This window comes from Coenobita brevimanus, chromosome 65, assembly GCF_032717465.1.
Source record: "Coenobita brevimanus isolate Jiangsu-jjx chromosome 65, ASM3271746v2, whole genome shotgun sequence".
Taxonomy (NCBI): Eukaryota; Metazoa; Arthropoda; class Malacostraca; order Decapoda; family Coenobitidae; genus Coenobita; species Coenobita brevimanus.
This window is the reverse complement of record NC_137018.1, coordinates 46,417,564-46,445,283: the sequence shown is the minus strand read 5'-3', so window position 1 is coordinate 46,445,283 and position 27,720 is coordinate 46,417,564. Positions and strand designations below refer to the sequence as shown.

General features: G+C 41.7%; 1 protein-coding gene across 1 annotated transcript in view; it reads left to right on the top strand.

Moving 5' to 3' along the window:
- Window positions 1-23,658, top strand: part of mbt (serine/threonine-protein kinase PAK mbt) — a 56,030-nt gene extending 32,372 nt beyond the window's left edge. The window contains exons 9-15 of the mRNA XM_080276500.1: window positions 1,193-1,252; window positions 1,352-1,621; window positions 6,918-7,046; window positions 10,128-10,346; window positions 18,033-18,134; window positions 22,260-22,520; window positions 23,497-23,658. Of these exons, the coding sequence (XP_080132626.1) occupies window positions 1,193-1,252; window positions 1,352-1,621; window positions 6,918-7,046; window positions 10,128-10,346; window positions 18,033-18,134; window positions 22,260-22,520; window positions 23,497-23,658 (1,203 nt within the window). The remainder of the gene's footprint in view (window positions 1-1,192; window positions 1,253-1,351; window positions 1,622-6,917; window positions 7,047-10,127; window positions 10,347-18,032; window positions 18,135-22,259; window positions 22,521-23,496) is intronic.
- Window positions 23,659-27,720: the final 4,062 nt, after the last annotated feature.

Genomic DNA, 27,720 nt, shown 5'->3' with positions numbered 1-27,720 from the left:
TAAAGATAGTATTTAGGTGTGGCCAGTTGTGGCCAAGGGTGGCCAGCGTGGAGCGGGTGATATTCGTGCAGTCTCTGGTACCTCACCTGTGTGTGTGTGTGTGTGTGTGTGTGTGTGTGCATACATGAGAGAGAGAGAGAGTACCGGGTATATGTCAGGATAAAGGATGTATGATAATATAGAGAGAGAGAGTATATGTCTGGATAAAGGATGTATAATACTGCCCAGATATTGCTTGTTTGTCTCATAAAATTTACCTTTGCATTTGTATAAGGATGTACTCGTAGCAGTGATGTTGGATTACATGTTCATAACAAGCAGTCTTGTACTTCATACAACACAAAATGGGTTGAGATTTAACACGATGCATAACTTCTTCTTGATTCATCTTCATTGACATCAAAGATATGTACTCTTAATCTCCGCATGACATGTAAGGGGAATATTAGGTTAAGATGTTGATAGCTTATCTTATTTTTTATTTTTTATTTTTTATTTATTTTTTTATGTGAGAAATCAGATACTATAATTCCCTTTTCCCAGAGGAGTACATAAGAGCCATACTTTAGTCTGTTTAAGTTTGAGATGCTTGGACACATTGCATCTGAAGTGCTGGAGGCCATAGGCAAGAGTATTGATAGATTGAGGAATTACTGGTTCCTTGAGGTATTGTAGTACTGTATTATGGCCTTGTGTTTGGAGCAACAATGTGTTGAAATTTTTGATAATTTTCTGTGCCCACAGGTAGAACAAATGAAACACCCATAGAGATTATAGTATGATTTGTAACAACCCAAGAAGATTTACATGCTGAAATCTGATTAGTAGATTGATTGAATCACGTTGGGGTGGGGTGGTCGTAAATGAAGTATGTTAAATATCCATGCTGTGATGTACCCCAATAAAGTTGAAAATTTTTATTACCAGCTGCATTATTTTTAGGATTGCATCTGTCCTGAATATGCCTTCAGGCATTCAGCACTCTGTTGAATGCTTTAAGCGTACCGTATGCAGGCAGAAAAGCATGGTTCACATGTTAATATTGAATTTTTGGAGGTTGATATGTTTGCCTGACTGTTTTCTAAGTCTAAATTTTTCTGCAAATCTGTGCTTCAGTTTTTTCTAGCTCATACACTGTCGGTTATAACAGGAAATTTGTGAGTGACTGCTGTAATGACTTATTTCTCCCCAGCCACCAGCTGTGGCTCCAACCCCTGAGCAGACATCCCCGAGTGGCAGCAAGCAACACCTGGCTTCCCACACCAACCACACTGCCAACCATACCCAGCATTTGCCACCACCACCTCAGCAACAGCAGCAGCAGCAACCACAGCAACAACAGCAGCAGCAGCAGCAGTCTGACCATAATGGTAATCGATATGATTCCCAGTCATCTGGTCAGGTGACGCTGAGGGAGCGGAAAGCTAGTGGAGGTGGTGACACAGGTGGTGGTGGAATGTTGCTTAACAACACCACAACCAGTAATAATAACAATAATAATACTACTGGCCTACCTGGAAAGTCTCCCACAGGCAGCTACGGTCCACATGGCAACTCACAACAGCAGCAGCAGCACCACAGCACTAAGCAACATGACCAGCAGCGCCTTTCACATGAGCAGGTCAGTAACTACACTATCACTGCAATCAAGGACAAAGGTTGGCCTGTCCTTCCACTACCTTTATGTAATATTTATGGCATGTCTTCTATTAACCTCTATGATGTAGCATAATTATAGAGAAGTATCTTTGGTCAGAGAAATGTATTAAGCCTTTCAGGGACAAAAGTTGGCCTGCTTTTCCAATTTGACTTTGTCTGTCACTTTCCTCCCTTATGCATATCACAGATGACATTAATAGTGAATAAAAAGAGAAACATATCACTCTCTCAGCTTATGAATATTTAGCAGCAGAGGAAAGTGAAATGCACATGATGTGAAATATTAGGCAAACTTCTACCTGCCATCCCCAACTTCTGTGAAGCTTAATAGTCTTCCCACATATCAATAAATGGCACTATGGACCTACACAGTATATACTGTATACAGTAATCCCTCTATTATCTGATGTATTAGAGCCAAAGGCATGCCCGATTAGTGGGTCTGTCCTGATAGTGGACTTCTCCCAATTCATACATAACCTGACTTTGAAAGCCAGTGTAAAAGGCCACTACAGTAGGTCATTCAACACTTGTTCCTGTTGTTTAACACTATCTGGTCAGGCAGACCTAAAAATGCAGTGGGCACACAAAATGTAATGGTCTGTCTATCTATCTATTGCCAGACGCCTCAATCCCGTTTGGGGTGGCCACAAACAAATCGCCTCCAAGTCGCCCTGTCCCCCGCCATTTCACTCCCCTGCTCCCAACTCATACCCCCCTCTCTCATATACCTCTCCATCTCATCCTCGGCCTCCCCCTCTCTCTTCCCCCCTCCACCTCACTCACATACACTCTCTTCGTCAGTCTTTCACCCTCCATCCTCTCCACATGGCCAAACCACCTCAGTGTGTTCCTCATAACGCTCCCTATCACATCCACATCCACACCACAATGCTCCTTTATATCCTCATTCGTCAGCCTATCTCTCCATGTGACTCCACAGGCTCCTCTTAAATAACTCATTTCCACTGCTCTCACTCTTGACTTGTGTCCTTCCAACAACGTCCAAGCTTCACTTCCGTACGTTAGAGTTGGTATCACAATACTGTCATGTAGTAACTTTTTCACTTCCATGCTCACTTCCCTGTTTCTTATCACTGCTTTCAAAGAACCAGCAACCTTTCTTCCCTGCTGTACTCTTTCAAGCACTTCACCTTCCAAACCTCCATCCTTACTCATCACACTACCCAAGTACTTAAACGTACTCACATTTTCCAATTCCTCACCATCCAACCTCGCTGTACATTCACTGACTTCACCTCTCTCAAAGACCATCACTTTACTCTTCCCTACATTCACCTTTAGATTCTGTTTCTTACACACTCTCTCAAACTCATCCACCAAGCCTTGCAGCTCCCCTTCGTCCTCACTCAACAACACAGTATCATCTGCAAACAACAGTACAGGGAGTTTCCAAACACTATCCTCTCTCACCAGGGCCACTCCAACATCCACTACCCTACCTTGTACCTCTTTTATTACCCCATCCATGTACAGATTGAACAACCATGGAGACATGACACATCCCTGTTTCAACCCAACTTTCAAAGAGAAAAATTCACTTAGTTCACCATCCACACGCACTGCAGCCTTCGCACCATCGTACATACTCTTCACAGCATTCAACAACTTCCCATCTTCTCCATATATTCTTAACACTTTCCACAATCCTAGTCTATCCACCCTGTCATATGCTTTCTCCAAATCCATGAAAGCCGCATACAACTTCTTTCCCTTCTCTAGAAACTTTTCCACTAAAGATCTGAGAATGAATATCTGATCTACACAACCTCTTCCCTTCCTAAAGCCTCCCTGTTCTTCTCCAACTAATTTCTCTGTTCTTTCTCTAACTCTGTCAATAAGTATCCTACCATACACTTTTCCTATTATACTAAGAAGACAAATGCCCCTATGATTACCACACACTTCTTTTTCCCCTTTTCCTTTGTACAAGGGAATAATTATACCTGACTTCCAATCCTCCGGGACTCTACCTTCCTCCCAGGCCAATCTGCACATCTTCCACATCCATTCTACTACTATCTCTCCCCCATGCTTCAGCATTTCACCACACACTCCATCAATTCCTGGGGCTTTCCCTGATTTAACTTTCTTCATTGCTTCCACAACTTCTATCCTACTGATTTCTTCCTGTCTTCTCACCTCCCTCCTTCTCCCAGCCATTCCCCAGCCACTTATACTCGCATTACTTCCATCCTCCACGTTCAACAATTCCTTAAAGTGTTCTCTCCATCTGCTCACTTTTTCTCCCTTCTCCACTAGTAATCTACCATTTTTATCTTTCACTCCCCTGCTAACTTCACTTCCACCCTGTCTTACTCTTTTCACCTCTTTCCAGAACATTTTCTTACAGTCCCTCCACTTTACACTCAGATTCCTTCCAAATTCCTCATCCACTCTCTTCTTACTCTCTCTTACTAATCTTTTCACCTCTCTCTTTCTTTCTACATATAACTCTCTCTTCCGCCTCTCAACTTCTTCCACGCCCCTATTTCTCATCCATTCATTGTATGCTTTCTTCTTTTGTGCCACAGCCCGTTTCACCTCTTCAGTCCACCACGCTGTTCCTTGCACCCCCTCCGTCTTCTCTTCCTTCCACACACCACATCACATGCTGCACATATTTCTTCTGTAAATATTCTACACACACCTTCCACGTCCCCCATCTGCTCCAATTCATATTTGCCCAATCGTTCCTCCACTTCTCTCTTATACTCTGCCTTTTTCTCATCCTCTTGTAACCTTTCCACTCTCCTTGCAACTACTCCTTCCTCTCGTCTTTCCCTTCTTCTATTCCTCTATCTTACTTGAACTTTAATTCTGGCCACCACCAAGTAGTGGTCAGAAAGTCCACTCCCCCAACCTCTATAAACTCTTGCATCCAATATACATCTTCACATCCTTTCATCCACACACACATAATCAATCATTGCCTTCCTTTCACTCAGTTCACCACCCACCCTTCTCATCACTCGCCATGTATACCTTTGGATCATTTTATGCCTGAAGAGGGTATTGGCTATCACCAACCCCCTCCCAGCACAAATGTCCACTAATGCACTCCCATTCTCATCTACCTCAGCAGGCACACCCCACTCACCAACTATTCCATCCACCTTCACATTCCCAACTTTACCATTCATATCACCAATCAAAAACACTCTCTCATTCCTTCCAAACTTTTCCATGCACACTTCTACATTTGTCCAGAACTCTTCTCTCACTCTTCTAGCATGATCTTGCGTTGGCGCATACACACACACAATCGCCCACATTTGTATTCCAACTTTCAACTTTACCCACACAATCCTTGATCCAACTGATCCATACTGTCTTATGCTCCTCTTCCATCTTTTACTCACAACTATACATACTCCTTCCTTTGCCCTCTCATTCTCACCTACTCCTGCATATATACCCCATCCATACTCCCATTCTCTCACACTTTCTCCTCTCCATTTTGTTTCAGTTATTCCACATACATCCACTTTCGCATCCTCAAGCACCTGGACAATCTCTCTCTCTTTCACCTCATCATTTGCTCCCCTTACATTCCAAGTTCCAATTGCAATGTCCTTTGTCCGGTCCTTGGTCGTCAACGTTTGGTCAGTCCATGTCCGAGGCTTCTTGTTTGTTTTTTTAGTTAGTTGTTTTCCGGGGAGGGGCACTAACCCTCCGCCAACCCTTTTAGTCGCCTTTTACGACAAGCAGGGATACTGGGGGAGTATTCTTGAAAAAAAACCCTACCCCCAAGGGAGATCCTGGGTAATGGTAAAATGGAATAAAATCGTGGTAAAATAAAATAAAATCATGGTACAGTACAGTAAGCTAGAATAAAAAAGTCAACACTCATGCGTTGACCATCCCACCTCAGTCTTGCCCAGGATCTCCCACTTCTAAAGAGTCAGCACTACCCTCTTCCTTTTCCCTGATGAAGGGGCCATCATCACTGACCCTAGGAAGAGGCATGCAAGGAATAGCAAGGCCAGAAGCTGGTAGGGAACAACCACAAAAACCACCTTGTGCACCACTACACTATAACAGTTGTTTACATCGCCTCGTGGGAACTGAGAATGAATGAGGGGGGTCTCTGGCAGACACTGGGTAAACTAACCTGCCAGACATGGCAGTGCCACCGAGCTCTTCTGGCTCATCTGGGTGGAAATTTTTCGCACGACCATAATTCTCTCTCTCTCTCTCTCTCATGCTTTTTTCTGTCTGTGTTAAATGGACCTCATTTTATATCTTCCTTCAGTGGGAAAACAAGGTCAGGATGATGATGGCGATGGTAATGATAATAATAAAAGGTTACTGAAACAATAAGGAAAACAAGACTAAGAAGAAGATAGGAAAAATTAAGCATACATATTTATAATGATGGTGGCAGTATACAGTGAATAAAATTTATTTATTTATGATATTGTTCTTGTGCAGTTCTGTGTGGCAGTTGCTAAAGTACAGACAGTTCTCCTTGCAAGTAACTGTCTTTATCTCAGTAAATTAAAGACAGACTTTTTATTAACTTACATTTCTGCCTTTGAAGTTAGTAAGTGAGTTTTCCCCAGTTTACAGTACCAGTTGCAAGGGAAAAGTTGTGAAATTTTGGAACATATCCCTATCCCTTACTTATAATGAAGAACACCTGTAGGCCTCTGTGATGATGGTGCTGGTGATGGTGATACTGTACAGTACAGGGTATATGCCTAACTATACTGTACTGTGTTTATTCTAGCCTGATACACTAATATCTTTCAGCTCAGTTAGTGACCAGATATAGTCTTATTGGAGGCTCGATTTGGCAAGTAAGCAAGGAGACTTAATTCATACTGCATTGTGAAGACTCACTGAATTTCATGCAGCCGGGGTTTGTTATTGAAGCTGGTGCTAGTGAGGAATGTTTTCACGCTGTGGCACCATTACAGCTGGGTTCCAGAGTCTTTTATATACTGTACAGTGCAAACTTCCCTCAGCTCCCTCCCCATCCTCCAAAAGGAGGATGGTGGACTTCAGGAGAAGAACAGCTTCACATTCAGATGAGCCTGGGCCAACAACAAGTATTCATGTTATGGGAGTGGCACAGCTCTGTCAGGTGAAAACAAATTGACCATTTAGTATCTGTCTGTAGCCAGTTCATGTATTGATAGCCGGACTATGTATTGTTTGTATTATTTATAAAGGTTCTAGTATGCTTGCAATTCTCGACCTTGGTCACCTAATGTTTTTATGTTTGTGGGCAGTTCCGTGCGGCACTGCAGATGGTGGTGAGTCCCGGTGACCCTCGCTATAACCTGGACAACTTCATCAAGATTGGGGAAGGCTCCACAGGCATTGTGTGCATTGCTAGCAACCGAGAAACTGGCACACAGGTTGGTACACTAGTGTTTGATCTATAACGGAAGGGTCCAATTGGTCCGAGCCCTCCCCACCATTTTCATTCATGGCATTGCTTTAATTTCTTTTATTGCAGCAAGTATGCAGAATTACAGGGGAAAAAAAATACTGTACATCTTTGATTATTCCTACTTGCTGAATTTGACCCAGTTTGATAAAAGTTGTTATATATGTGTCTTTCTTTCCTTCATCATTTCCTCATCTTTCAGCCTGTGGTTGTCTTTACACTCCGTCTTCTGTCTTTCTTTCCTTCATTCTTTCTTCTTCCTTCTGCCTATAGATGACTCTACACTGAGAGACAAACCAAATGGTTTCCTGTACACCAGGAAACCATTTACTACACTGGGTGGTAACCATGTAACCAAATTATAGCATCTGGTTTTTTTGTGGGTACGTAAGGCACTCCAGTCAGATTGAGACTGTGTAGGTTTATGTCCAAGGGATGGTTGGGGTTTATTGCTCATGTAATGCCACTCAGGGATGAATGAGGCTGGTTACTCTAATTTTAAATGTCGGGACCAATTTCCCTAGTCCCGGTCTCCTACGCTCCACATGAGGCAACATAGGATTGGATGATGAATGAATGTATAGTAAATGGTAATACTGTATTGTGATATATATATATATATATATATATATACACACAATATATATATATATATATATATACACACACACACACACACACACACACACAGTTTATAGTCATTCATTCATTCATTCATCATCCAATCCTACATTGCCTCATGAGGAGCTAGGCAAGTTGTTCCTGGCATTTAAGATGAGAGAGACCAGTCTCATTCATCCCTGAGTGGCATTACATAAGCAATAAACCCCAACCATCCCATGGATATAAATCTACACAGGCTCAATCCGATTGGAGCGCCGTAATTACCCATTAAACCACCAGGCGCCAAAATTGGGTTATGTGGTTACCACCCAGTGTAGTAAATGGTTTCTTGGTGCACAGGAAACCATTTGGCTTGTCACTCTTGTAGGGTCACCCACACGCAGAAGGAAGAGGAGAGAATGAAGGAAAGAAATACAGAAGAGAGAGTGTAAAGTCCCCCACAGGCAGAAGGACGAGGAAAGAATGAAGGAAAGAAAGACACAAGAGGATGGAAGGAAAGAAGGATGGAGGATATATATATATATATATATATATATATATATACACCCTATTTTTTGCCATATATTGAACACTTTTTCTTAAAAAAAATAAATAAAAAATAAAAAATCACAGTGCCCACTATACCATGAAGGTCAGGCTCGGATTAGGCCTACAGGTTGCGTTAACTAATACCCACACTCTCCGGTTCACCTGAGTGGCCCTTAGAGTACACAGGTATAACTATATATACGATCCAAAGCCACAAAAAATATGTATACAGTATATATACTGTATGTATATATACAGTATATATATATAGATAGATAGATTTTTATATATTTAGATATATATACTGTACTGTGGGTGACTCTACACTGAGTGACATGGTTTCCTGTACACCAGGAAACCATTTACTACATTGGGTGGTAATCATATAACCAAATTTTGGTGCCTGGTCGTTTAGTGGGTAATTATTGCGCTCTAATCGGATTGAACCGGTGAAAGTTTATATCCAATGGATCGTTGGGGTTGATTGCTCATGTAATGCCATCAGGGATGAGTGAGGCTGGTCACTCTCATCTTAAATGTCGGGACCAACTGCCTAGTCCCAGGTTCCTTCGCTCCTCATGGGGCAGTGTAGGATTGGATGATGGATGGATGGATATATATATATATATATATATAAACATATATATATTTTATGCTAGGAAGAAACAACCAAAGGCCTTAATATTGCTGAAAATCTCGAGTATGAGCCTATCAAATGACTGATTAGGCTAGATCTAACATTAGGCCTGACTTATGCCATGGTACGATCATAAACATCACAAAATGGCCATACCTTGCTTGTTTCTTTATACTGTTTCGATATCTCAGATTGAAATCTGTTCATTCTCTTCTCGTTATCGATCTTAAGAGACTCACTATTTTTTTTGTGCCTTCTAGTGGTAAAAATTGTTTTTTAAGTAAAAAAGTACGCTACTGTAATTTGCTCTGATGTACAAAAGAACTCACTCACCCTGCCAGATGCAGTCTGAGCTTGTCAACAGTGGTGAACAGTTGCGTTAGCCTACAAACCAAGACAAACCTATAGGCTTTTCTAGCCATGGACCATGGCTGAGTTTTATTATTTTATTTTTCATCATAGACTACAATAAAAATAATGCTATCCTAAGCTACCGGTGTAGGTAAGCCTTGATTAGCATATCCTATGCCATGCCTGTTGGGAAAGAAGGTATCAGCCCAGGCTACAGGTAGACCCTAAGCTCTTTGGTTTTGTCCTAAAACCTCGGTAATTTTTTTTTCTTTACATCCCTTGTTGAATCGTGGGTGCACATTATATGCCAGTGTGCATTTTGTGGCATAAAGTATGGTATATACAGTATATATAATATAGGTTGGCACCTGGTGGTTTAGTGGGTAATTAAGGCACTCCAGTCAGATTGTGCAGGTTTATATCCAAGGGGTGGTTGGGGTTTATTGCTCATGTAATGCCATTCAGGGATGGGCGAGGCTGGTCACTTTCATCTTAAATGTCTGGACCAACTTGTCTAGCCCTGGGCTCCTATGCTTCTCATGGGGCAACACAGGGTTAGATGATGATGATGATGATGTATGTTATATATGTATATGTATAGTATTGCTCTGAATTTTAAATGCATTATTGTCATCAGTAAAAAAAAAAAAAAAGAGTATCCTTTTTTAACAAATGCTGGATCTACCCCTTAGTCAGTGGTCAGGAAATCCACTGGGGCACACGGGGTAACATCAGCAAAAATTCATTCAGTACTGTTAAGATTTTAAACGTCATGCAATACAGTGCAGTGCGCAAAAAAATGCAGAACATTGCTCTTTAAAGGTTTGAATTTTGGTGATTTTGATGTTTGCACTAATAAATCCCATGAGCACAAACGATGGTGATCATCATGGCCTTATATTTGTGCAGGTGGCAGTAAAGAAGATGGACCTAAAGAAGCAGCAACGTCGGGAGCTGTTATTCAACGAGGTGGTGATAATGCGTGACTACCACCATGCCAATATTGTGGAGATGTATGATTCCTTCCTCGTGGAGGATGAGCTGTGGGTGGTGATGGAATTCCTGGAAGGTGGTGCACTCACTGACATTGTCACACATGCACGCATGGATGAGGAGCAAATTGCCACAGTGAGTCAGGCAGTGATGGAGAGTGATGGCATGGATCACATCAGTTTATTAGAGTAAATTATAAGTGCATCTAGGAAGAAAAGGAACAAAAGATATATTCAGATTGTTACATCTGTGAGGTGGAACCAGGATTTGGTGAGTAGGGCTGGGCAAGAATTGATAAATTTAGAATCAACGGTTCTGATTCTTAGTGCCACTGGAATTGTTGGAATTTGTTTCAGATAGGATTCCCTAGGATAAACAATAACTGTCAAAGGATGGGGGTATAGTAAATGGGTGAATGCACTTCCTAGTAGCATTAGTTTAGTTGTATCATGTCAGAGACTGAGAAAAGAAAGTAATGAATGTTGTGTATTCCATACATCTTAAGTAGGTAAAACAGTTTTTCTGACGCCTAAGTAGAGTCTTTAAAAAATATCAATATAATGGAAATAAACCTAACAATTTCATTTGCTTATGGAAGTAGAAATTTTCTGCTCTGTAAGTACAGTACTATTTTTACAGATATACTCACAATTTTCAATTATTTTCAGTTTTTCTTTCCCATTTAAAACATGCACTATTGCTAATCATAATAACTGTGACTCTGGAATCTCTTCCGACCCAGCTCTTCCAGGAGGCAGAGGCTACTGGCACTGAGCATCTGCTCAGGGTCTGACAGGCACCTTGCAGTCCCAGTTCACTGGCAGATCTGACAGCTTTCTAGTTGGGATCGAGTTGCCACGCCTCAAAATTGAATTGGATTCAATTTCACCACCAAATCAAGCAACATTTGTTGCATGTTAGTGGCAAAATCTGATAACTCACTCTCTCAGCCAACTGTAGTGTTAGCAGAGTCTCTCTATTTCTGTCTACTGCCAGACGCCTTAATCCCATAAGAGGTGGCCACAAACAGATTGCCTCCTTGTCACCATGTCCCCTGCCATTTCACTGCTCTCCCCCCAGCTCACACTCCCCTCTCTCATATACCTCTCCATTCCATCCCTCCATCTCATCCTTGACGCCCCCCCTCTCCCCCCTTCCACTTCATTCACATACACTCCTTATTAGTCTTGCTTTCAATCCTGTCTACATGGCTAAACCACCTCAGTGTATTTCTCCTAATGCATTCTATCACATCCACATCCACACCACAATGCTCCTTCACTTCCTTATTTATCAGTGTCTCTCCATATAATTCCACATGCTCCTCTCAAATAACTCATTTCCGCTGCTCACACTCTTGATTTGTGTCCTTCCAACAAGGTCCAAGCTTCACTTCCATACGTTAGAGTTGGTATTACAATACTATCATGCAGCGACTTTTTTACTTCCATGCGCATTTCCCTGTTTCTTACCACTGCTTTCAAAGAACCAGCCACTGTTCTTCATGGTGTACCCTTTCAATTACTTCCATCCATCCATCATCCAATCCTACATTGCCCCATGAGGAGTTTAGGAGCCCAGGGCTAAGCAGTTGGTCCTGACATTTAAGATGAGAGTGACCAGCCTTACTCATCCCTGAGTGGCATTACATGAGCAATCAACCCCAACCATCCCTTGGATATGAACCTTCACCGGCTCAATCCGATTGGAGCACAATAATTACTCACTAAACCACCAGGCGCCAAAATTTGGTTATATGGTTACCACCCAGCGTAGTAAATGGTTTCCTGGTGTATAGGAAACCATTTGGCTTGTCACTCAGTGTAGAGTCACCCACAGGCAGAAGGAAGAGGAAAGAATGAAGGAAAGAAAGACAGAAGAGGAAGTGTAAAGTTTCATCCTCTAAACTTCCATTCTCACTCATCACACTACCAAGTAGAGTAATCTCTCAATTATCTGGACGACCACAATCCGGACATGCCTCTGGCTCAGTTACGTTGGATTATCGAGGGATTACTGTACTTAAATGCACTCACATTTTCCATTTCCTCACCATCCAACCTCACTGTACATTCAGTGACTTCATTTCTCTCAAAGACCTCATTTCTCTCGAGGACCATAACTTTACTCTTCCTCACATTCACCCTCAGATTCCGTTTCTTACACACTCTCCCAAACTCATTCACCAAACCTCGCAGTTCCCCTTTATCATCACTTAACAAACAGTATCATCTGCAAACGACAGGACTAGAAGTTTCCAAACACTGCCCTCTCTCATTTGGACTGCCCCAGTATCCACTGCTCTACTTGTATCTCTTTTATAACCCCATCCATATACAGATTGAACAACCATGGAGACATGACACATCCCTGTTTCAATCCAACATTATCATCATCATCATCATGCTGGTCTCCTTTCCCATCCTAGGGCAGGGGGAGTAGCAATGTCCAGACAGCCCAAGTTTGCCCACTCCAATGGTCCACGCTTCCATTCACTCATCATTCAAGCCCCCAGAATCTTGGCTCTATCTGATACACCACCATCAGTCTACAATCCAACATAAAGATAGAAAAATTCACTCAGTTCACTATCCACATGCACTGCACCCTTAGCACCCTCATACATGCTCTTCATAGCATGCAGCAACTTCCCATGTACTCCATATATTCTCAGTATTTTCCACATTCCTTGTCTGTCCACTCTGTCATGTGCTGTCTCCTCCATGAAAGGCACATATAACTTCTTTCCCTTCTCTAGAAACTTTTCTAGTAAAGACCTAACGATGAATATCTGATCTACACATTCTCATCCCATCCCAAAATCTCCCTGTTCTTCTTCAACTAAGTCCTCAGTTGTTTCCATAACTCTGTCAATAAGTATCCTACCATATACATTGCCTGTTACACTAAGAAGACAAATACCCCTATGATTACCGCACACTTCTTTTTCCGCTTTTCCTTTGTATGGGGGAATAATTACATTTGACTTCCAATCCTCTGGGACTCTACCGTCCTCCCAGGCCAATCAGTACATACTCATTCTGCTACTATATTTCCCCCATGCATCATCATTTCACCACACACTGCATCAATTCCTAGGGCTTTCCTCATTTTGGCTTTCTTCATTGCTTCTGCTACTTTCATCCTACTGATCTCTTCCTCCTTTCTCATCACCCTCTTTCTCCCAGCAATTCCCCAGCCACTTACTTTCATTCTCTGTGTTTAACAGTTCCTTAAAGTGTTCTCCATATGCTCAATTTTTCTCCTTTCTACACCATCAGTCTACGATTTTTATCTTACTCCCCTACTAACTTCATTATCATCCTGCCTTTCTTTACCTCTTTCCAGAACATTTTCTTACATTCTGTCCACTTTACACTCAAATTCCCTCCAAATTCCTCATCCACTCTCTTCATACTCTCACTCTCTTACTATTCTTTTCACCTCTCTCTTCCTCTCTACATATAACGTTCTCTTCTGCCTCTCAACTTCCTCCATGCCTCTGCTTCCCATCCACTCACTATATGCTTTCATCTTTTGCACTACAGCTTAGCACACCTCTTCATTCCACTATGCTGTTCCTTGCACCCCCTTTCGCCCCGCACATCAGCTCACATGCTGCGTAAATTTCTTCTGTGAAAATCTTGCACACATCATCCACCTCCCCCATCTTCTCCAGATCATATTTACCCAGTTGCTCCTCCACTTCTTTCTTATATTCTGCCTTTTTTCCATTCTCTTGCAGACTTTCTACCCTCCATGCATGGACTACTTCCTCCTGTCCTTACCTCCTCTATTCCTTCATTGCACTTGAACCTTGACTTTCACCACCATCAATTGGTGGTCAGAAAGTCCACTCCCCCAACCTCTGTATGCTCTAGCATTCATAATATACTTCTCATTCTGTCATCCACACACATAATCAGTCATTGCCTTTTGTTCATTGAGTTCACCACCCACCCTTCTCATCACTTGCCACATATTTCTGAGGATCATTTTGTGCCGAAAGAGGGTATTGGCCATCACCAACCAGGGTTGGAACAATTACACTTCAAAAGTTTAATTAGTTACAATTACTTTTTTCTTTTTAAATTACAATTACAAATACATTTGGGAATAGCAATTACATTATAATTACAATTACTGCAAAACAAAAATCAATTATAATTATAATTACAAATTCCCCGATTTGGAAAAAACAATGGTTATGGTTAAGAAAAATACAAATTTGGCATTTTAAGGTTGTCCCTTATGTACAGTGGCACAAACTAATTTGAAAATAAAAATCAAGACTTAATTTTTGTATAAGTTGCAGACAGTAACTAAGAGCCTGTAGTTTTTCAAACAATTCACTATTGCACTTAATTAAGTGTTAGGAGAAACACATTGAGGTGGTTTGGCCATGTGGAGAGGATGGAGAGTGAGTGACTGACGAGGAGAGTGTATATGAGTGAGGTGGAAGAAGGGAGAGGGAGGGGGAGGCCTAGGATGAGGTGAAGGGATGGAGTGGAGAGGTATATGAGAGTAGGGGATGTGAGCTGGGAACGGGGCAGTGAAAGGACACGGAACAGGACGACACGGAGGCGATTTGTTTGTGGCCACCCCATACGGGATTAAGGAGTCTGGCAATAGATAGATAAGCAGACTTAATAACATTGAACAGAAAGAAGTGACACCAAGTTGAGATCTGTTCGCTGTGAAATAATTTCCGGCAATGCTGAAAACTCGCTCTGGTGGAGCAGATGTAGCAGTACACCCAATTACCTCTCTTGCAAGGTTCATCAGTGGATGCAAAGTTTGTGACACTTCTTTCCAGTATAGCATTGGATCACTGGAAAATGGCAGAGTTCCTTCCTCTACATTTCTTCAACAGAAGACTCACTGACATTGTGCTTCCCTCTGATCCCCATTGATTCTGGAGCTTTGATGAACACATTGTATAAAAGAGAACAGGCTGGGTATTTTTTATTCCAGTAATCCTTCTGCTAGATCATCCTTGTCTCACTCTTTATCCAATGTTGACCCCTCGTGAACCACCTCCAATTCTTCAAGCATTTCCTTGATATATGCCAGCACTTGGTCCTTCTGCTCTTGTAGTGAAAGCCAGTCCAGGTTGAACCTAGGATCCAAAAAAGCTGCCACTTGAACATCACTCATTTCCAGGAATGGATCCAATCTTTTCTTCACAGAGTCCATTAGCACTTTAGCCAGTTGTTCACAGTATTGTAATTTGGTAATATGAATTAGATTCTCCAGTGAGTGTTTAAGTACCTGAATCACTGGTCCAATAGCAGTTATGGTCACCTTCTGTTCTTCCACAACTTCCATGGCCTCGTGAAAAAGTGCGAGGACTATCACAAGCTCCATTAAGGCAGTAATCTCCACTGGGATGATTTTCTTACTCCGCTGCTCTCTCTGGGACAGAAGATCAATTGCATTATTCACCTCTATTGGGTTCTTGAGTATAGATTTCACCATTTTTAACTGTGAATTCTATATTGTCACATTTTGTGTCTGGAGAACAATCCCTTTAGTTCGAAGGTACGGAGCAGCTGCTGTTGATTTCCTCATTGAGTTGATCAAGGATGCAATTTTCTGAAGCGGTGATGAGAGTAGTGAATTTTCTACATTTGGGTGAATAAACCTATCTCTCACACACAGTTGCTGAGTATGTGCAAAACATCCCATTCTTTGTGGAAGGTACATCAGAACATCCTCTAAACAAATATTCTCATCAGTGATGTTGGGATCACATGGATTTTCAGCCCCCTCTTCTTCCTGATCTATGTAGAGACTTGACAAGGAAATGGTAAATGCATTCACCATTGAGATGCATTATCAGCTACAACTTTCTCTACTTTCCCTTGAATACTGAACCGATTGACAGTTTCCTCATAGGTAGATGCGGTGTTAAATGCTGTGTGTCGGCCTTCTGAATTATCACAACCAAGAACACGAGACTTCAGTTCCCAGTCTCTGTTAACGTAGTTCACTGATGGGAAGAGAGTGTGTGTGTGAGCCGTGAGGAATGTGTGTCTAGGAGAGAGTATGAACTAGTGTTTAAGCCTTCTCTCTCTGCGTCTTTTTATTCAGTCCAGCCTCTCTTGAGCAACCTGAGTAGGAGTTCTCTGGTGACGTTGGCATTGGTGACTTGTAAAATCTAGGGATTAGGGAGGAGCAAGGGCTCTGGACCATACCTCTCTTCCACCAGGAGATCCTGGGCCTCAGCATTTCTGATCGAAGGGGTACAAGGAGCTGGGTCAGGTCCCATGAGAGAACAGGTGTTTGGGACAAAGTCAGTAGAACTGTCAAAATGCGGCTTAGGTGGGTTAATCTCAGGGCATCTTAATCCCATAATGACAGTTTGGTACGGGATTACCTTACCAGTACCACTTTCCTCCCTTTCACAGTTACAGTTGTTACAATTAACATCAATTAATTAATTACAATTACTTCAGTTTTATTTTCAATTACAGTTACAATTACTATATTTCTGTACTTAAATTTCAATTAAATTACAATTACAATTACTCCAACCCTGTCACCAACCCTCACCCCACACAACTGTCCATCAGAGCACTGTCATTCTCATCCACTAATGTAGGCATACCTCACTCACCAACTACTCCATCCACCTTCACGTTTCCTACTGTTCCGTTCATATCTCCAAATCGAAAACACTTATTCTACTTAAACTTTTCCATGCATGCTTCCACATTTGTCCAGAACTTTTCTATCACTCTGCTTACATAATCTTGCATTGGCACATACACACTCACAGTCGCTAACATTTGTATTCCCACTTTCAATCTTACCCACACAATCCTTGAACCAACTGATCCATGTGCTCTTATATTCTCCTTCCATCTCTTGCACACAACAATACATGCACCCTCTTTAGCCCTCTCATTCTTACCTACTCCTGCAGATATACCCCATCCATACTTCCACTCTCTCACACTCTCATCTCTCCATTAAGTCTCAGTGAAACCATATGTGTCCACTTTTGCACCCTGAAGCACCTGGACAATCTCTCTCTCTTACACCCATATTTGAGAACCGATTCCCCTGTAAACTTATTAGAATCAAGGGAATCTATTCCAGAACTGATTTTTGCCCAGGGCCATTGGGAGGCTTCATTAGTTTGTGAATGAGTGTCTGGGCCATTTCACTGAACATCCCGTTGACAGTTTTCCCACTTGTGCTGTCTCTTCCCTTGTTTTCAGTGCTTTTCCTCACCCTATCCTTAGTTGAGATAAAAGGTCAAGTTGGTGATGATGATGTGACAGAAGTGATAATAATTGTGGTGGTGGTTGTTGTTGATCAATCCCAGTCTGTCTGGCTCAGCAGAACCCTCAATTGCAGGTAAGCAACCATCCCTGCAAGGTCGCCCCATACAGTGAACTGATGAACCCTCGTGGCTGATAGTGCCTCACCACAGCGAGGCACCAGGAATAGTGTGGAGGTGTGTTTCCTGGGTGGATGCCACAGTTACATCTCCACGTAATTGACAGGGGCACTATAGCAGGCTCCCCTTCACCCTGTAATTTGGCTATATGGTTACCTCCCAGCATTATAAATGGTTTCCCGGAGCACAGGAAACCATTAGTCTTGTCACTCATCGCAGAGCCACTTGGGGTAGAAAGACGCGTAGTAAAAGTGACACGAATGAATGGGAAGAATAGGGAGACGAGGGCAGGCACCGAGATGGTATTAGAATGAGGAAGGAAGAAGTAGGCAGCACTACATCAGGCAAGTGGATGACATTTGCCACCATCAAACACCTGATAATTATGGTGATGATGATGTGTGTTTTGGCAGGTGTGTCGTCAGTGCTTGAAGGCGTTGGCGTATCTTCATTCTCAGGGGGTCATCCATCGGGACATCAAGAGTGACTCCATCCTCCTCGCCAGCGATGGAAGGGTTAGTGTACTGATTTATTATCATCATCAGTCTGGTGATGTTTTATTGATTTAGTCTTGCAAATCCCCAGATGGTTATATTCTACTCAGGAGAGACTTTACAGAGTGGAGGGGTTAGATACAATCTTCATTTACCCATTTACTACAAGCACTTATGTGTGAATGAAGTTGCTTGGAATTAACAAGAATGAGCAATAAAGCCAGTCATCAAATAGAAGGGGTTGAAAGTGAAAGATGCCCAAGTTTTTTGTGAAAATAAAAGTGATGATGATAGAAAATGTTTTACCTATCAGTGATTACACTTTATCTATCTATCTATCTATCTATTGCCAGACGCCTCAATCCCGTTTGGGGTGGCCACAAACAAATCGCCTCCAAGTCGCCCTGTCCCCCGCCATTTCACTCCCCTGCTCCCAACTCACACCCCCCTCTCTCATATACCTCTCCACCCCATCTCTCCATCTCATCCTCGGCCTCCCCCTCCCTCTTTCCCCCTCCACCTCACTCACATACACTCTCTTCGTCAGTCGTTGACCCTCCATCCTCTCCACATGGCCAAACCACCTCAGTGTGTTCCTAATAACGCTTCCTATCACATCCACATCAACACCACAACGCTCCTTTATATCCTCATTCGTCAGCCTGTCTCTCCATGTGACTCCACAAGCTCCTCTTAAATAACTCATTTCCACGGCTCTCACTCTTGACTTGTGTCCTTCCAACAACGTCCAAGCTTCACTTCCGTACGTTAGAGTTGGTATCACAATACTGTCATGTAGTAACTTTTTCACTTCCATGCTCACTTCCCTGTTTCTTATCACTGCTTTCAAAGAACCAGCAACCTTTCTTCCCTGCTGTACCCTTTCAAGCACTTCACCCTCCAAACCTCCATCCTTACTCATCACACTACCCAAGTACTTAAACGTACTCACATTTTCCAATTCCTCACCATCCAACCTCGCTGTACATTCACTGACTTCACCTCTCTCAAAGACCATCACTTTACTCTTCCCTACATTCACCTTTAGATTCCGTTTCTTACACACTCTCTCAAACTCATCCACCAAGCCTTGCAGCTCCCCTTCGTCTTCACTCAACAACACGGTATCATCTGCAAACAACAGTACAGGGAGTTTTGTTGTTTGCAGATGATACCGTGTTGTTGAGTGAATAAGGGCAGATCACATTTAATAACAAGAAACAGCTCTCAGCCCTGCAAATGCTTGTATCAGGCAACTCAGATCACTACCATAATTTAGTCAACTCATCCTTGGCCCATGACCCACCTTTCCACAAAGTTTCATTGAAATCCATCAGTAACCTTTTGAATCTCAAAAGGTTACTGACGGATTTCAGTGAAATTTGAACAAACAAACAATTTGAACATGCAAAAATGTCTTGAACCACTGGAACACGGATCGCCACCTAAATCTACTAAACTTCTTTGGCCCATGACCCACATATCCACAAAATTTCATTTAAAATGCACCAATTAATTTTTAAGATATCTTGTAGTAGGTGGGGGTGCCCATCATCCACGCATTCAGTGTAGGGATGCCCTATGGTCTCAACACTGAGTGACAGGCCAAATGGTTTCCTGTACCCAGGAATGCATGTGCTACGGTGGGTGGTAACCATATAACCGAAGTTTTTGGCCAGGTTAAGTGTCCCCCAGATTCCTGTATCTAAAGTCGCTTAATCCTGACGGACGTTTTGGATAGCCTTGGAGGGCCCAATATGTACCTGCCTGGGGCCCCAACCAGATGAACAGATTCACATGGCCATGTGGAATGTAAGAGGTATGAATGAGGGGAGTAAGAGGGTGGAAGTGGTGAATGTGTTCAAGAGTATGAGATATATTGTGATGGCATTGTGTGAAACAAAGTTAAAAGAGTGTGAAGTAGAGGAGTGGGAGGGTTTGAAATGTGTAAGATCAGGCATGAATGGACGAGGAAGATGCAAAGAAGGAATTGCTTTGTTGATGAATGAGGTGTGACAGAGTGGAATGAGAGATCACAAATGTGTCAGCTTGAGATGTATGTATGTCAAGTTAAAGTTTGAGAAGGTGAAAGTGCCAGTGATTGTAGTGTATGCACCATGTGTTGACAGGAGTGAGAGAAAGATAGACAGGTTTTGGGATGAGCTGGATTAAGCAATAGGAGAAATGCTTAGGAGCTGTAAAGTGATCGTAATGGGCGATATGAAAGGAAGAGTAGGCATTGGTCCTGAGGATGATATAATGGGTTGTAATGCAGTACCTGGAGAAGATAGTGGGAAGCAACTGAAGGACATGTGTCACGAAAGAAGGTTGAGCATTTGTAACTCGTAATTCAAGTAGAGATGCACATGAATACAGTACAGGTATACATGGTATAGAAGGAATGGGGATCGTGTTGAAGGGAGCCTGGTTGTTTACGTGCTCGTATAGAGATCAATGTTGGGAATGGTTGCTGATACAAGGGCCGTGAGAGGATGATGTGGAGGTCTGTCAGATCATATAATTGTGATATGCAAGATCAAGCTTAGAGGAGTGAGGTGGACCAGGAGAGAGAGGAGCAGTCAGGGAGAAAGACTGAAAATTGAGAAGCTGAGGATCAAAGATTGCAGATGAATATAGGACCTAAGTAGGGGAAGAGGAATCAGTGAATTGGAATGAAATGGATCTGGGCAGCCTGTGGAATGCATATAGGGAGTGCTTGGTTAGGAATGTTAAAGCGGTGTGTGGTGTGGCAAGAGTAACAACAACAAAAAAAAGGTACGGCATGATGGGATGAAGAAGTTGAGAGAGCAGTGGAGGAAAAGAGGAAGAAGTGGTTAGAGCTCTTACGGAACAGGGGTTCATTTGAAATAACTGGATATATCAAGAGCAAGAAGCACATAAAGAGACTAGTGAAGGGGAAAAAGGAGGAGGTAAATGATGACCTAGGAAGAAAAATGAATGCAAACTACTCTGAAAATAGGTGCGGAACGTAGAAGTGACAGCGGAAAGAAATGTGAAGATGTGAAGGATGTAAGTGGTAGATTAACCCATGGGGATGAAGTAAGGACCTGATGGAAAGAATATTTTGAAAGCCTGATGGATGGAAATAGAGAGAACGGAGCAGCTGTAAACATTATTGGTTTAGGGGTGTGCAGAGAAGGAATGCAGTGCCAGGAAACGTGACACGCACAGGTGAAGAACGCCGTGAAGCAGCTGAAAAATGGGAAAGCAGCTGGGGCTGATGGGGAGTATGCAGAGATGATCAAGTGTAGCGGAGAGAGCGGAATAGTGTGATTGTTGGAGATAGGTAAAAAGGCATGGATGAGTGAAACTGTTAGCAGAGTGGAAAAAGGCTGTGATTGTACCCCTGTACAAAAATAACAGTGAACAAAGTGAGTTCAAGAACTACAGTATCTTCCCAGTTCAGTCTGAAGAAAGTTTACACCAGGCAAAATACAATGCAAACCTGCTTCTAGTAGTGCGTGTTTCAAATGGTTCGATTTTTCCATGCTATTATTGTCAGACTTTGGGAAGATACTCATCGTACACTTGAAGCAGCAGAAAGACCATATCAATTCAATTCATAACCCTTCAGCTTGTTTCTGTAATTTTCTGACAACTTTCAGTTTGGCAAATTACTTTTTCTTGCTGAAAAATTTCCTCCCCGTTATTATCATCACTTTCCCCTAAGATCGTTTCCAGCGTAGTGGAAGAAACTCAACGTGCTCAGAGGTGGATATCGTTTCCCAATAGATTGAGATGATTTGGGCATGCTGAGAGGATGGAGGATGACAGTTGGGTATGGAAGGTGCGAAGTGTGAACAGGAGGGTTAGGGTTGCTAGAGGCAGACCAAAAAAGACATTGGACAAGGTCATGAGAGTGTGACTTCAGGATTAAGGGACTGAAAAATGAGGCTGCCAGAGATTGAGCAGCATGGATAGCTGCCATTAGGTTACCAGGGCTGACACAGTGAAGCATGTTGGAGCCATTATCAACAGTATGATGCAGTACATAATGACACCAAGGTAGGTAGGCTGATCATCTGCCTTGAAGTGTACAGGATTATGGTAGTTTAGCCTTAGTTCCCAGCACTTCAAAAGGGGTAAAATGCAATTAACTGTTTTACTCTTTCATCCCTCTCTCAGGTGAAGCTCTCGGACTTCGGGTTTTGTGCTCAGGTGTCTCAGGAGCTGCCAAAGCGCAAGTCACTGGTGGGCACACCGTACTGGATGGCCCCAGAAGTGATCTCCCGCCTGCCCTATGGCCCTGAGGTAGACATCTGGTCGCTGGGCATCATGGTGATTGAGATGGTGGATGGAGAGCCACCGTTTTTCAATGAACCACCACTCCAGGCAATGAGACGTATCAGGGACATGCCACCACCCAAGCTGAAGAACTCTCATAAGGTACATTCTAAGGAAGCTCACAGTGATGCTTCAGGTGTACACTGATGGCTATGTATGGGGAATATTAACTCCTTGAATCCTGGTTAGAGCCCTTTTTAAGGAAGGATATGCCCCAACAGATATGAAATGCATTATTGGATACAGAGAGGAGACACACTAAATTGCAGGGTAGGTGAAAAGCTTGAGAAGGTTGATAGTTTTAAATATCTGGCACAAAGTTGTGGTAATATGGCAGTTTTAAACATTTGGGACTCAGCTGTGAAAATATGGCGAAATGAAGTGATGGGTGAAGGTGACATAATTTTAGGGGAGAAGAATAATTGGAATTCTTGGTTGTATATTTTAAAGAAGGAGGGTTAGTATGGAAGTTAAGAGAACTCTGCACAAAAGTGTTTTACTCTTGACACTCATGTGGAAGTGAAATTGGTCAGTAAGTGACACAGCATTCTAGGTTACTGATTGGAAATGAGCTTTTTCAGAACACCTGGAGGTATAAGTAGGATGGATGGTGTAAGTGACAGAGAGTTTTATTAATATTTTAGAATGGAAGATAGGGTTGAAATAATGGATAAAAAGGAATAATGAAGGTGGTATGGATGTACAGAATACAGAGGCAGCACATGGATGCCAGTTGGGTGCCAAGGAAATACTGAAAGTGAGATTGAGGGTAATGTTGCAAGAGTAGCACCTAATGTGGTATAGAAAAAGAGAGTGGAGCAGTATATTGGTGGGAGAGGAGGAAGAGGAGTGTTTGAGAGAGTGAGAAAGGTATGTGAGCATAGAGCGTCCTGGAGGCATCATTATAATGCCTGTTACCTGCTTTGGTTTCATAGGAGGGAGCAAGGCATTGGAATTGATGATGATGGTGGTGGTGGTGATAGTGGTGGCAGTTATGATGATGAGTTGCCGAGAAAAGTTGTGATATTATGAAATGCATCCCTGACTTACGGTTACGGCCTTCTGTATTTGTCCACAGATTTCACCACGACTGCAGGGCTTCTTGGAGAAGATGCTGGTGAGAGACCCTGGTCAGCGTGCCACTGCATTCGAGTTACTACAACACCCCTTCCTACGCCAAGCTGGGCCCCCCTCCCTTCTGGTCCCTCTCATGCGCTCCTTCAGACACTCACCATGCTGAGTCAGCCAGGCCTGTTGGCTGTCTGTTTCAACTGTTTAGTTGATTCTCCATAGTGAGTGCTTTGTGCAACTGGAGAGTTTAGGTCTGGCTGAGACTTTTGTTTGAACACAGGTTACAGCAGGTAAGGTAGTTAACTCCTGTGTGGCATAGACAAATTGTGGTGGTGTAGATGTCAGTATCACATTGTCCCCACATCCTTCAAATCCTCCCACCCTCTCACCAAGTCCGTCAACCTTCGTCTTCGTAGCTGGATAAGTATCAAGTACATGTACGGGTGACAACCTGTAGAGTATGAAGTACATTAGTGGCTTGTCTGTGCCTTGTCACATACTGGGTAATCACCCAGAGTGATATCTTGTGCCTGTGTACAACATTAACTTAAATGGTAGCCTAAAGTTGGGTTATTATCAAGAGCAGCTACATCATAATAATGCAGCTAAAGCAGCTACACATGAATTATGATATGTAAAAAGTGAAGTTCAAATATCTTGTATGTTAGTAACTGCAGTGTTTGTATCTGCAGGCAGTGTATATTGTCCTTTTTATAGACTTGACTGGTGAAACTACCAGAGTTTTTAAGAAGAGTTTTGTACTTTAAATGATATTAGATGGAGTTTGATTATGAGCCCTCATTGGCATTTGCAAGTGAGAGCTTGTTTTCTGGTGAAGCTATGAGGAAAGGAAGCTAATTTTATATAAGGAAAAAAGGGGGGGGGGGATCAGAGAACACAAGAACAAACACTGTGCTTGTCCGTTATATCTGCTTGATGAGCTGCTTGTATGTATGTATGCCTTTACTGTCCCTTTATATATATTGGTGTAGTACATATATAAATGTATTCACACACATAACTGCATATCACCAAAGAGGCTTGTTTCTATGTAGCACTGACTTGGAGAGAAATGCACGACTCATGCGTTTGGCTAGTTTCACACGTAGAAGTTTGCTGTGGAGAAGTCTCAAGATTTTTCAAGATGAGTAATGTATTTTTGGAGATTTTTAGCTTCAGAAATAATATGGAGGAGTCTTGAAGATTTAGTATAAAAAGAGCATTGTACTTTTAGAATTATTTTGCTTTGGAAATAATAAAAGAATGTTGAAGTAAGTCTGGTGTTTCCAGAGCTCTTTATGTATAGGAATATTTCTTGAGACAAGAGATTCAGCTGTTGGAAAGCTTTTGAGTTAAGCATTGTAGAGAAAATTGTTAATGATAAATGTCTTTTAAGGGTAAGTTAAGATATGGAGGTACTGTTGTTGATTTTCATAGAGTTGGACCTTAACCCCTTCAGTCTAAAACAGAATAAAATTCCACCAGGAGGTAGTATGACCATAATGTAGTATAAGTATGTCATTGAGTTGAAGGGGTAAATTAAGACATGCTTTGGTATGATAAAATGAGATGGGGTTTATAATATAATTGTAAACTGAAGTGACACTTATATTTTTGCATTCCAATTGAGGTCCATGAGACAGACTGTACAGAGATGGAGTGTGACTGTGTGTGTATTGTATATACCTTACCATTTAATCTCTTCCAAGCCCTCCATGTTTGTCAGGCTTAATTAACGTATCAGTATAGTGGAGCACTTATTATTCTTACTACCTCTAGGCAATTTCACTTAATTTAAAGGAAGTATTTCATAGTGATGGAGCTAGAAATAGTCACCATAAAGGCCTACCTTTTTTAAAAGATCCCTCCAAAGCTAATTTGATTTTTATTAGTGTGAATAAAACTGACAGGACATGACCCGGAATTAACAGATTGACCTTTTCAGTGTGTTGAAATATTTTTGGTATATTCTTACTATTACCAGATTATTTTATTGAACTTAAAAGCAGTCTTGTGAAGAGATAAATGGAGGCTATGTCTAACCCTTAGTTCAATAAATCTTCCTTAAGGTATATAATGTTGTCTGGAGGTAGCGCGAATAAACTAAAAAATGCAAAATCTGATTGAAAATAAATTTTCATTATGATGATACATTCAATATTTTATTATGCTAACTCTAGATGATTTTATTCAGTTTTGGAGAGGTATTTTTTGCACTAGAGTAGCTTGATATACCTACCACTGTTCCCATCATTAGAACAGGATTCTTCCAATTACAGTAGATGAATAAAATCTTATGGTGGTAACAATAATAAACCAGTAGGAAATGTCAGTTATGAAAACGGTTTACGAAAGTCCCTAGCACGTCTTCCCTCGTGATTTGTTTTTCATATAATAGCTTTCTCTCCAAGTTGAACTGTTTAACTCTATCAGACTGAGAGTGTATTTTTCATTTTATTCTCACTACCACCTGATGATTTTATTCAGTTTTTGGGAAGCAGTTCATGATGGAGCAGAGGAATGAAGATAGCTTCCAGCCCTTTCACTGGTGTAGGTTCCCCCACAGTTGAATTAAACCATTTGGAGGCAGCAGGAATGAAATGTACAAGATATCATTGTAAAGAGCTTACCCACTTCAGCCTGGTGACATTATCAGATTTTATTCTGCTGTGTCCAGGCAGTTTTATTCAGCCTGAGAGGAATTTTTGAACTGGAGGGGTTAGAACCAATATTGACCCTGGTACAAAAAGAGGTCTCTCATAAGTTGAATAAAGTCATTTGGTAGCAGCAAGAGTAAAGTAGAAATTATGTACACGAACTGAAAGGGTTATAGTGCCATACGCAGAAGTAAATGAGTATGGAGGAGGTGTCAGGGAGCTTCCAAGACCCATGAGCATTAATCCTCAAAATGATTTATTTGTAAGTTACCACCCTTATTGTAGATATATCTCAGGGGCCAGGTTCACTCATAAACTTACGGTCAGTTCTCTCTCACATAACTGATTTGTGCAGAAAGAATAGAGAAACTTGAGTGCAGAGGCTTACTGTGTTTTGTTTTTCTTATAAAAAGAAATCATAATTATGAGAGGATAAATATTTCGGGTTATAATTTGTATTTGCATGAAGGACAAAGAGAGGAGAGTGTAGAAAGCTTCCCATGATGCTTGTTCTTCCTGCAAAAATGAATCAACAGCTGTCTGCCTTGTCAGTTGGAAATATATGGGAACTGCAAAATCAGAACAGTGTAGAAGTGAATACCAGTCTCCATTTTTATTCTTTTTTATTCATTGTTGTATACGCATGTGAGGCCTGCAAAATGCTGTTTAAACATGTTTGTCCATTACATCAGGGAATGAATTGTAACAAATATGTCTCGGTTATGGCAAGCAATCACTTATAACAGAAATTATGACAGGCAGTAGACTGTAACAAAAACAAGTCACAAGTTGCAACAGAGAATCAGTCATAACAAAAAGAGGTCAAAGTTATGACAAAGAATTCATTTAGGAGAAACAAATCTAAATAATGATAGGAACTGATAGTGACAAAAGGGCAAAGAATCAGTCATAAGTAAAAACATCCAAGATACGAAAGGGATTGTCATAACAGAAATAGTCTTAAGATACAAGGGGAAATCAGTTGTAAGTTTGTGTGTGAATTCCATCCCTCACCCCTTCCCTGCTCATGAAGTGGGTCTTGCCATTCCTGTACATTAGAATCCTTTGCATACTCTTGTCAGCTTTGTACATAGCTTTGTATATGTATTCCTTCCCCTTAAGTTCTCTGTCATGTGCAGGTTGCTGTAACTTAGCATTTAATCATTGTATAGGTCACAATTTTCCTTTGTTATGAACCCTTTCTTCACATCAGACATATGGGCACATCATGTCAGGCAGCCAGGCAAGGGAGAGTCTTACATATGCAAACACCTACATTCCTTCAGGTTTGTCGTATATTCTTATTTTTCAGTAGAGAAAGAAAACTTACTGCTTTCATGAAATATAACCGTGCCATTCATCTTTGGTATAGTTTGATGTGTTGAGTTGCCTTGTGGTGGTTCAGCTGCCTTGTTTGAGCTCAGGAAAACGTCAGGATAATAGGTGTCTTCTTTTTGTAATGGCAAAACAATATCTAAGCCAAGTTTGTTGTAAGAGTTATTCTGGTTACTTTCTGTTTTTGAGGGGATGTACAGTATGTACATTAGTAACAGTTGGAGGCATAAAATACTGCA